The sequence below is a fragment of the Myotis brandtii genome, unplaced genomic scaffold (genome assembly GCF_000412655.1).
Source record: "Myotis brandtii unplaced genomic scaffold, ASM41265v1 scaffold2247, whole genome shotgun sequence".
NCBI lineage: Eukaryota > Metazoa > Chordata > Mammalia > Chiroptera > Vespertilionidae > Myotis > Myotis brandtii.
Window position 1 is genome coordinate 2,430 of NW_005358421.1, and position 11,344 is coordinate 13,773.

General features: G+C 43.4%; 2 protein-coding genes and 1 pseudogene across 2 annotated transcripts in view; all 3 read left to right on the plus strand.

The window, feature by feature from the left end:
* Positions 1-2: 2 nt before the first annotated feature.
* Positions 3-980, plus strand: LOC102253683 (L-lactate dehydrogenase A chain-like; the record flags this gene model as incomplete). The annotated part of the gene is made up of 1 exon (XM_005866177.2): positions 3-980. A coding segment is annotated over one exon (448 nt), but the record flags the coding sequence as incomplete, so codon positions are not given.
* A 1,015-nt stretch (positions 981-1,995) lies between these two features.
* LOC102253990 lies at positions 1,996-2,250 on the plus strand (annotated as a pseudogene).
* Positions 2,251-2,318: 68 nt separating this feature from the next.
* Positions 2,319-11,344, plus strand: part of LOC106726079 (olfactory receptor 11H6-like) — a 34,561-nt gene continuing 25,535 nt past the window's right edge. The window contains exon 1 of the mRNA XM_014539642.1: positions 2,319-2,404. Within this exon, the coding sequence (XP_014395128.1) occupies positions 2,319-2,404 (86 nt within the window). The remainder of the gene's footprint in view (positions 2,405-11,344) is intronic.

Consider the following 11,344-nt stretch of genomic DNA (forward strand, 5'->3'; position numbering starts at 1 on the left):
AGCTGTCAGGGGTGGGGGCTTGGGGAGCATGGACATTCTAGTGACCCTGTGTGGAGTGGAGTGAATGTTGCTGGTGTCTCCCTAAAGAATCTGCACCCTGATTTAGGCACTGATGCAGATAAGGAACAGTGGAAACAAGTTCACAAACAGGTGGTTGACAGTGCTTACGAGGTAATCAAACTGAAAGGCTATACATCCTGGGCCATTGGCCTATCTGTGGCAGATTTAGCAGAAAGTATGATGAAGAATCTTAGGCGGGTGCATCCAATTTCCACCAAGATTAAGGGTCTCTATGGAATAAAAGATGACATCTTCCTTAGTGTTCCTTGCATCTTGGGACAGAATGGAATCTCAGATGTTGTGAAGGTGACCCTGACACCTGAGGAAGAGGCCCGTTTGAAGAAGAGTGCAGATACACTGTGGGGGATCCAGAAAGAGCTGCAGTTTTAACGTCTTCTGATGTCATACCACCTCACTCTCTAGGCTACAGCAGGATTTTAGTTGGAGATTGTGCATGTTGTCCTTTTTATCTGATCTGTGACTAAGAACATCAGTTTCCTAAAGACAGAAATAGTAATGGTTTATAAAACCCAGCATCTGCATCCTGATGCTGGAGGGTCGTTATCTTTTGTAGTCCTAAACTGGTTAGTGTGAAATAGTTCTACCTCCTCAAAGGCACCACTGCCAATGTTGCTCACACTACAGTTGCCCTTCAGACTAGATGTGTGTTCACTGTGTGTTATATAACTTGTGGTTCCTTTTTCTATAATTAGTCACATTCTGGGATCCAATGTAAATCCAATATTGCATGTTTTGTGCATAACTGTTCTAAAGGCTCTTATTCTGTGTACTGTATTATCAGATTAGTGTACATTGCCATATAATGTAAAAAGAAAAATCTACATATAAATAATACAGCCAACTATCCAAGTGTCATACCAACTAAAATGCCAAGTAAACCTTGAACAGTGAAAAAAAAATATTTTAAAATATTGTATTTCCTTATATTTTCCTCCAGTACTTTTATAGTTTCATTTTTATGTTAAACAATTTGATTTATGTATAATTGATTTAACTATAAATAATGAAGTAGTAGTCCAGCTTGTTTTTCCTCAACTCTAGCCTCTGAAAGAACTTAAAATAGAAGGGGACTAGAGATTTTTACCTATCATTTGATATTTTTCTGGACTATTTCTTTTTTTTTAACCAAGCATATATACGTCTTTTATAATTTTAAAACTAATTTTTAAAATGATTTTCATCTTTTTTATCATCTAAATCTGAATATATCTGACCCTGGATTTTATACTCTCCTGGGATAGTTTTTTTTTTAAGTTTTCCATACCTCCTCTCACATTATGAATCTATTATTCCCTGAGTACTGTCGTTATCCCTCCTACTAACGTCAAAACTGATGAGATTTAGATGATAGAGGCCCATAACTGGGAACTCAAGTAGAGGAGAATGAGCACTGGAGCCAGAGTGTGGACAATGCCTAAATCAGGAGTGAGAGGTACATGCTATTTCTATGGACATGAAACAAAGATAGAGCTGGGACCTTTGGCCAGATACTTTATGGAGTGAGCCCAGAAGGCCAACTTCAGCATGGCTGATTGCTCAGAGGCTGTGTTAACTACAGAAGAAAGATGGGTCCAAGACGACTGAGAAGGTTCTCCATATGACACATAAACTCACCTCTTCTTGATGAAGCAAGCAGCCCCATAAGACTGTGAGTCATGGGAATGGGCACTGGGACTGCACTCAGTACCATTCGCTCTAGTTAAACACCAGAAAACACCTGATCCAAGTTAGCAGAGTGGTTTAATATATGCGAAGTGCTCCAATCAGGACTGTTGCCATGGAAGAAAGCATTTAGCCCTATTGTCTTGTTCTTCTCAGAAGCTGTTGTTGGTGCAACCTAGTCTCAGGTCACAGAGCTGAGGAAATGAATCAAGAAACTGCTCAGGTCATGGTGTCACCAGGTGTGGCCTCCACATGCAGAACGGCACTGGCAAGTTTGCGGACCTGTACATGCAAATGCTCTGCCAGCAAATGCATTATTGACACCAAGGACCACACCATCCAGATGAGCATGGCTGAAGTTGACAAAGTGACAGGCAGGTTCAATGTCCAGTTTAAAACCTATGCTGTCTGTGGGACCTTTTGCAGAATGGGTGAGTCAGAAAACTCCATTCTCTGGCCAAGGCTAATAGCATTATCTCACAGATGTGGCATATTTGTCATAAATAAATAGTAAAAAAGAAAAAAAGAAAAAAAAAGAAATGGCTTTCACCACACGTTCAAATATGCCAGGAAGAATGCCCTACCCTAGACTACAGCCATCAGCAGCAGAGGGGACTAGGCAGGGACAACAGTACACAGAACCAAACTCCACCAAGGAAAGGTAAACACAACACCATCAAGTCCCAAGGCTTTACATTTATTGGTAAAGCTCTTTATTGCTATTAACTAGAGGCCTGGTGCATGAAATTCCTGCATGAGAGGGGGGGCGGTCCCTCAGCCCGGCCTGCATCATCTAGCAATCTGGGACCACTTGAGGGATGTTCGACTGCTGGTTTAGGCCCAATTCTGCAGGGATCCCTGAGGGATCAGGACTAAACCGGCAGTTGGACATCCCTCTCGCAATCCAGGACCGCTGGCTCCTAACTGCTTGCCTGCCTGCCTATCTCATCACCCCTAACCACTCGCCTGCCTGCCTGATCACCCCTAACTGCTCACCTGCCTGCCTGATTGCCCCTAACTGCTCACCTGCCTGCCTGATTGCTCCTAACCGCCTCTGCCACAGCCCCCACTGCCGCAACTCCATCCAGAAGGATGTCCGGAATGATGTCTGGAAGGTCATTCGGCTGTCCAGTCTAATGAGGATATTACGCTTTTATTATTATAGATAGTAATATTCTAGCACAGATGAGGAGCAAGCAGATCAGATTTATTGATAATTCAGGCAGCCACTGGAAGGTTTATGACTCAACAACTGTCAAAACTCAGGCTAGCTCAGGCCTCAGGGACTGCCCTACCACCACAGTGACAAGGACCAGCAAGGATCTTCTGTAGTGGTCAATCTAGGGGAGCAAGCCCAGGCCAACACACACACAGTGAAAAACCAAATCAAAAAGGATGCTGAGGACTGAGAAAATTAAGTCCAGGTTTTCTCAAATACAGTGAGTGATAACCAGGTCTGGGGCAGGGGCGGGGGAGAGGCTGGGGAGGGGAAAAGTCACTCCCTTTAAGCCAGAACCCCATGCTTCTGCAGTTGACCACAGTTCCTCATGTGTTCTGGACTCTCTGTGCCACAGCAGGATTCCAGAATTTTTAGGGATATTTCTGGGTGCAGGCAGAACTGATGGTCTCTTCTTGCCTTTGGCTCAACCTGACCTCTAAGTCTGGCTTTTTTTCAAATATGATTTGGAGACAGTTAATCCAAATATCCTTAGCCTTCATTAATTCAACTCAACAATCAATATGGAACAAGTATGGTGTGGTCATGTTATCACACAGTGCCTTAGGTCTCAAATGTTTATGTGCCATTGGTAAATAGGTGCCATTGGTAAATAGGTGCCATTGGTAAATAGGTGCCATTGGTAAATAGGTGCCATTGGTAAATAGGTGCCATTGGTAAATAGGTGCCATTGGTAAATAGGTGCCATTGGTAAATAGGTGCCATTGGTAAATAGGTGCCATTGGTAAATAGGTGCCATTGGTAAATAGGTGCCATTGGTAAATAGGTGCCATTGGTAAATAGGTGCCATTAAAGTCTAAGAAAATCAAGATAGTTGGTACGCTGTGATGGGGAGGGAGACAGATCTGCAGGGGCACCTGAAAACTCTAATTAGTTGCAATAACTGTGGGCATTGACGCCTCTGTGTGAATATAACAGAGACTGGCTTGGCGCTCCAATCCCATTTCCTCACCTGCAGACATAGGAAGCCTCCCTGACAATTAAGTTGAAGCCATGTAATAATTTTTGCCTGTGCCTGGCCCTAAAATTTCCCACAAGAACCTTGACTCACTCTCCCCTATATGCATGGTTGGAAGTGAAGGATTCTGAAATGATGGAGTTTACAAGATGGAAGCAGCCAGAGTACCTGAATTTCTACTTGAAGAAAATCTGCCCATGGGTGCCACAAAGCCTGAATTGGACTGTGACACAAGCAATAAATTCTTATTGGGTTAATTCATTGAGATTTGGGGATTGTGTATTAGGCTGCCCTACCATTGAGCAAGTATGGATTGGGGAGGGTCAGGTAGCCATTTTCCCCACTGAGGTGCCATTGGTAAATAGGTGCCATTGGTAAATAGGTGCCATTGGTAAATAGGTGCCATTGGTAAATAGGTGCCATTGGTAAATAGGTGCCATTGGTAAATAGGTGCCATTGGTAAATAGGTGCCATTGGTAAATAGGTGCCATTGGTAAATAGGTGCCATTGGTAAATAGGTGCCATTGGTAAATAGGTGCCATTGGTAAATAGGTGCCATTGGTAAATAGGTGCCATTGGTAAATAGGTGCCATTGGTAAATAGGTGCCATTGGTAAATAGGTGCCATTGGTAAATAGGTGCCATTGGTAAATAGGTGCCATTGGTAAATAGGTGCCATTGGTAAATAGGTGCCATTGGTAAATAGGTGCCATTGGTAAATAGGTGCCATTGGTAAATAGGTGCCATTGGTAAATAGGTGCCATTGGTAAATAGGTGCCATTGGTAAATAGGTGCCATTAAAGTCTAAGAAAATCAAGATAGTTGGTACGCTGTGATGGGGAGGGAGACAGATCTGCAGGGGCACCTGAAAACTCTAATTAGTTGCAATAACTGTGGGCATTGGCACCTCTGTGTGAATATAACAGAGACTGGCTTGGCGCTCCAATCCCATTTCCTCACCTGCAGACATAGGAAGCCTCCCTGACAATTAAGTTGAAGCCATGTAATAATTTTTGCCTGTGCCTGGCCCTAAAATTTCCCACAAGAGCTTTGACTCACTCTCCCCTATGTGCGTGGTTGGAAGTGAAGGATTCTGAAATGATGGAGTTTCCAAGATGGAAGCAGCCAGAGTTCCTGACTTTCTACTTGAAGAAAATCTGCCCATGGGTGCCACAAAGCCTGATTGGACTGTGACACAAGCAATAAATTGTTATTGGGTTAATTCATTGAGATTTGAAGATTGTGTGTTAGGCTGCCCTACCATTGAGCAAGTATGGATTGGGGAGGGTCAGGTAGCCATTTTCCCCACTGCTGATGGTGACCTCAAGCATAAATAAATCCCTTGAAGCCCAGAATAAAAGAAAGGAATTGGACTCCCTAGGCAGGTCTTAATCAGAGAGCAGGAACAGAGCCTCTTCATGGCCTACAGCCTCCCTGGTGATTGTCACTGGGATGGCTTCTCCTTCCAGCAAAATCCCTCCTACTCACAGGGCTATGGCCTGCCCGGTTGACCTCACACGTGGATGGTGGCATCACCTGCCACCAACTTCAGGAGGAAGAACAGCTTTAGAGGAAAAGCAAATGCAGAGACTCAGACCCATAATAATACAATGGAAAGCTATTCACCAGGGTACTGTAGCTAGGGAGCCTATTTCCAGAGGTCATCCAAGATATGAATTAAGTAAATTTTTTTTTAACTTTCCCTTTCCCACCGCTGGACACCTGCCTGGTTGTTTCACTGTGGTGGTGTTGTTTACCAATGACATAATACTTTCTAAGCCTAAGGCGATGTGGGAACATTTAGCCATTATATAGTGATCACTCGAAAAACTTCTGTTGAAATTAATAGGTACAACTGAGAGAGCGTGGATCAGAGGCACACCCTTAGCGTCTCCAAATCAGATTTGAAAAGAAGCAGTGGCCATACTAATCCCACAGTCCCACAGTAGGACCAGGGGTACCACGGTCAACTGCAGAGTCATGAAGTTCTGGCTCAGAAGGAAGAGCTCTTCCCTTACCCAGCCCCATACACTGCCCAGTTGTGTTTCCTGTGTCTGAACCAACATGCTGGAGATTTAGCATCACTAACCTTCCCCCAGTGTCCCTGAGGAATTCGCACTTCCTTGGGAAGACATGATAATCCCAGAAAGTCAAAGAGAGACAGTGCCTGAGGGCACTGACCAAACCTGGTAATTTTGTGGAGAACCCAATCCTGGTTGCCAGCGATGTAACAGAATTTAACAATGGAGTGTTTCAGCCCTTTGTGAATTATTTGTATAGGAGTAAAAGGGTATTAAACTGAATGAGAGCCTGGATTTAGACTTCATAGGCAAATGGAGTCCTCAGTCCTTCCCCTGAGGTACCTACTGGAATGTGATATATGGTTCTTGGATGCTACCAGGCATCCAAACAAACCCAAACATATCTCTCTTTGCTCCCATACATTTACATGGAAGCGAAACTCCTGAGAGAAAAGAGCCTGAGTCCCTTTGACATCAAGCTACGATGGTGTGCCTGAGGAGCTAGCGTGTCCCCGACTGAGACCAGCTGGCATGACCAAGCTACTATGTGTGGCCTGAGAGGGAGAGAAGCAGGAAGTCACAGGGGAATTAGATCTTAGCTGATCCTAGAACTTGCCCTGACCCCACCAGCCCCAAATCAGGTTTATACCCACCAAAAGGGCTTGGGGAGGCTCTGAATGGCAATATTGGAGGCTGTGTCAATTGTTATGCTGTACTCCTTTGACCGGATATAACCCAGGGGAAAAGGCATTACCCCCCCCCCCGCCACACACACACACACACACACACACATTTTATAACTAGATATAACCCAGTAAGAGATGGCTCCCCTTACTGGGAAGGCTGAGGGGATGAGGAGTTGCCAGGTGATGAATGGATTCTTTGCCAGGCTGCTTTTTCTGAAGTCTTAAAATTTGATTCACAAATGATTTGAAGTCCAAAATGGGAGCAAAATATTAACCTGCTCCCACTTCTTTCTCTGATTTCTGAATATTCTTAAATAGTATTCAATCATTTTTAAAACAAAAATTATAAAGAATAAAATTTAAGTGACTTACAATACCACTTCTCAGACATTTGCTATTTTTTTAATAAATCTTTATTGTTGAAAGTATTAGACATTTGCTATTAACTATAAATGAAAGTAATATGATGCCTGGATATGGTTAGATAATCAAATATTACAGAAAGATATAAAAAACTTTTAAACCTGCCAATTTTATTTCCTAAAGGCAGCCACTACTTTTTTTAAAATGTTATGTGTCACTCAGAAAACTATTGAGTGCATATATCATTATGCATATCTGTATTTTTTATTTATGTAGATTATTCTGCACATTAATTCCTGCACTTATTATAAAAAGTTTAGGTAGACCATAATGTAATTAACTGATTCCCTATTAATAAATATTAGGTAGTTTCCAAATAGGTTATTTTGTTTTAAGCTTTGCAATATAAATAATTCCAATATAAACATTCTAGTACATACATGTTGGCACATTTTTACAAGTACATCTATGAAGTGAATTTCTATGGCAGACAGGAAAAGACTTGTACTTGAAGAGATTTCCCATACTGCCTTCTCCATGTGCTCCTCCCTGCCCCCACTGTGTAACAGCAGTTCTGTCTTACTTAATCATCAGGGTCAGTTAGTCCTGTCCGGATGGTGAATCTATTTCTTTGCTGTCCTTTGTCACAAGGAGCCCAAAATATTCAGATGGCAGCCAAAGCTTACGGTTCAATAAAATTCTTGCTTTTTCCCAAAAGAAAGTGTTTTCTCTTTGGGAATGCTTTAAATTCTCAGAACCCAGGGATATAGGGGTGGAGGAAATTTTCCCTGAAGTTGGTCACTGGGAGTGACAGTACATAGGGCCACCCCTGCTTCTACCCCTTGATTCCCAGAAGAAAGTGAGGATTCAAGATTCCGGGGTATCAACTCTGGTGGCCCATCTCATGTGTGGGGTCCCATTCTCTCCCACCGAGGGCCCTGTCCTGGGCATAGCAGACCTGCCTTAGGTGAGAGTTAGACCTTCAGTGGAGCTCCTCTGCTCACATGGTTAAGCCCTGAATCTGATTCTCAGCTTGCTCTGCCTCTGGCTGCAGGGGATAAGAGTTTACCGTATATGCCTCCAAGGAGGTCCTCAGCTTTGACTTAGCGCTTTTTTAAAATATATTTTATTGAATTTTTACCGAGACGAAGGGAGAGGGATAGAGAGCTAGAAACATTGATGGAAGAGAAACACCGATCAGCTGCCTCCTGCACACCTCCTACTGGGGATGTGCCCGCAACCAAGGTACATGCCCTTGACCGGAATCGAACCTGGGACCTTTCAGTCCGCAGGCCGATGCTCTATCCACTGAGCCAAACCAGTTAGGGCTGACTTAGCTTTTAATAACTGATTAATTACCCTCAGCTCTTTTCCAGAGCGTGAACACAGTTACTGTTTCTCCCATATTTCTCAAGTGCCTTGTAAGTAACGGTTGGTGCATTCCCTTCCACCAGGCCACCGTCGCAGTTCATAACCAGTGAACAATTGCACTGTCACCTTCTGTCAGTGCTCTGACTACCGGCAGTGGAGCCAGCCAGGTGGCCAGTAATCCAGCTCTAAAACCCTATCTCATCATGTGCTTTCTTAGAATAGTCCTGGTACCCACTGTCCCTGCTTGGGTTTCCCAGGAAGCAGACTCTGAGATGGAGACCAACATGCAAGAGGTTTATTAAAAAGTGCTGTTAGTATCAACACCTGTGAAAGGGAAGAGAGGGGAGCAGAGTTGGGCAGACAGTGAAGTTTAGCTGCAGTGTAGTCTCAGTGGAACTCCTCCGTCATCTCTGCAGGGAGGTCTGAAGATGGATGACCCCTCAGAGCTCTCCTGAGTTGGGGGAGAGGGCTGGGCTCTGTTCCACTCATTAATCAATCACTGGATGTGGGCTGCTGGGAAGGGGGCATGACCTGGGCATGGCAACCTTCTTCAGCTAAAGAAATCCGTGAAGGATTTGATTGTTGAGAGCTTTCTGCCAGCAGCACCCCAATAGCTGTGTAATAAATCCTCTAATTGTGAAGGGTGACCCGGGAAGCAAATATTAGCAACCACCACATAACCTGTGCTCTGGAACTAGCCAGACCTGTCAACTAACCCTTTGGGTACTCTTTATCAACAGAAAAAGGTACCTGGGGACTATGTGCTCTTTCCTCTTCTCATTCCCAGGAATAGGAACTCTGAGTGGCAGAGTGTTCCTGACATCAGAGAGCCTGTGCCCTCCCAGGTGGCAGAATACAGTACAATAATGCAATCATGTGGCTTTATCAGGAGACCTCGGTTCCCCACCAGATGGGCCTCTCCATAGGTCTGCTTGAGTATATGCACCGCATCGCAGCTGGCTTCCCCCAGAGCAGGTGGTCTGAAAGAGTGAGAAAGAGGAAGACTCAAACCCATTCAAGTCCTAACCTCTGACACCACAAACCATCCTTTCTACCCCATCCTAGGCTTTTAAAGCAAGTCACTATGTACATCCTACACTTAAAGGTGAAGGGAATTACGCTCCATCTTTTGAAGGAAGTAATATCAAATCATTGTACACATATTTTCAAACCACTACATATAGAGAAAGGTTATTTTCCAGATCAACAATAAGAAAGAGAATAGATTGAAGGAGTCAAGTAAAAAAGGTTTCTGTTTTTCCTGTGTTTTTTTAATAGCAAAAGTGTAATCTTGTCATACTTTTATAATTAAAAAATAGAAATATTATTGACAATTGAAAATGTGGCAACCAGTGAACCTGAGTTAGAGCTAGACGCTCATCTAAGGAGCAGACTGTGACTTACTGCCCGTCTCTGTCATGGTTTTTCCTGCCTGTCCCCACCCAAGGGAATGAGGGGCACAATGATCATTGTTAAGAGCTTCTCAGAGGAGTCATCATTTTCCTAGCAATAAACAAGGAGTCAGATGACTGCACTTTATTGAGAAGCGAAAGGTTGGGGGAAAACATTAGACCCATTAGTCTGTTTCCTGCATCCCCATTCTTCATCCACAATTTTATTTAATACAGAAATCATCTTAATAACTTTGATGGCTTGATTACTGGCTCTGGCTGGGGTACAGGCATCCCAGGGAAAGTGTCCAAGTGGGTAGACTGAGGGATTCTACACCCTCATAGACCCCTCAATCCAGGCCCTTAGGCTCACTCCCTTTCCTGTATCCCACATAGACGTCCATTCTCCAACATGCAGGGCCCATCCCAGTATCTCCAAGCAGGTAGGGGAACTCTGTGGGAGGATATATCAGTGTCCCATGGGGGAAACCATTATTATGCTAAGTGAAATAAGCTAGTCAGAGAAAGACAAGTATCAAATGATCTCACTCATATGTGGGATCTAATGAACAAAATAAACTGTTGAACAAAATAGATCCAGCGACATAAAAGCATGGAACACACTCGAAGTCTCAGAGGGAAGGCAGGAATGAGTGGGCAGGAGGGAAGAGAACCAAAGAACTTGTATGCATATGTGCCTAACCCATGGACACAGAAAATAGCCTGGGGCGGGGGGGGGCAGGAGTAGTCTAGAAGGGGTCAATAGGGGGAAAAGGGGGACATATGAATTACTTAAAACAATAAAGATTTTAAAATAAATTAATTTAATTTAATTTTTAAAAAGACTTAGTATGAAAAAAATGAATGCAAAATACCTGATTAATAATTTTAAGCTGATAAAATGTTGAAACGATAATATTTTACATATTGGGCTAATAAATTATTAAAATTACTCTCTCTGAGGAGAAACCAAGATGGTGGCATAGGTAAACACCTGAAATTGCTGCCTCGCACAACCACTTCAAAAATACAACTAAAAGACAAAATTGGAAAGAGTCTCTGACCTCCCTCGTTTAGTTTTGGAACCACATTCATTTATTCTCCAGCAGCCCAGGAAATGAAAATTGGGTCCGCAGCCCTGCCTCGCTCTGCTGTCATCATCAGCTGATAGGTTTGTTTGTTAAGCTCAGGAAGGCCACAGAAGACACTTGTAAGCACATATGATCCCTCTGAATGAATTTTGTTGTTGTTCCTGTCATTGCTTTTGCTTTTACAAATTGAAGTTTTAAACAGAGCTCTCATTTGGTCATCTTTGCAATCCATTTGGGTCTAGTTTGGAATCTGACAACTGGAACAAAACCTTGAATTCGGTGCATACTTTAGTTTTGGTGCTGCAGCTTCTCATGGTCCTCAGCAGGGATTAAGAAAGAACTCCACGAGAGGCTTTTGCATATGAATGGGCTGGCCCTTTGAGATCTAAAATTCTAAAATTACCTGCAGTTGGGTCAGAGAGACCCAGAACATCCAAAAGAAGGCCCAAGGCCCCACAGCAGCTTGCATTGCTGCATTGCTTCA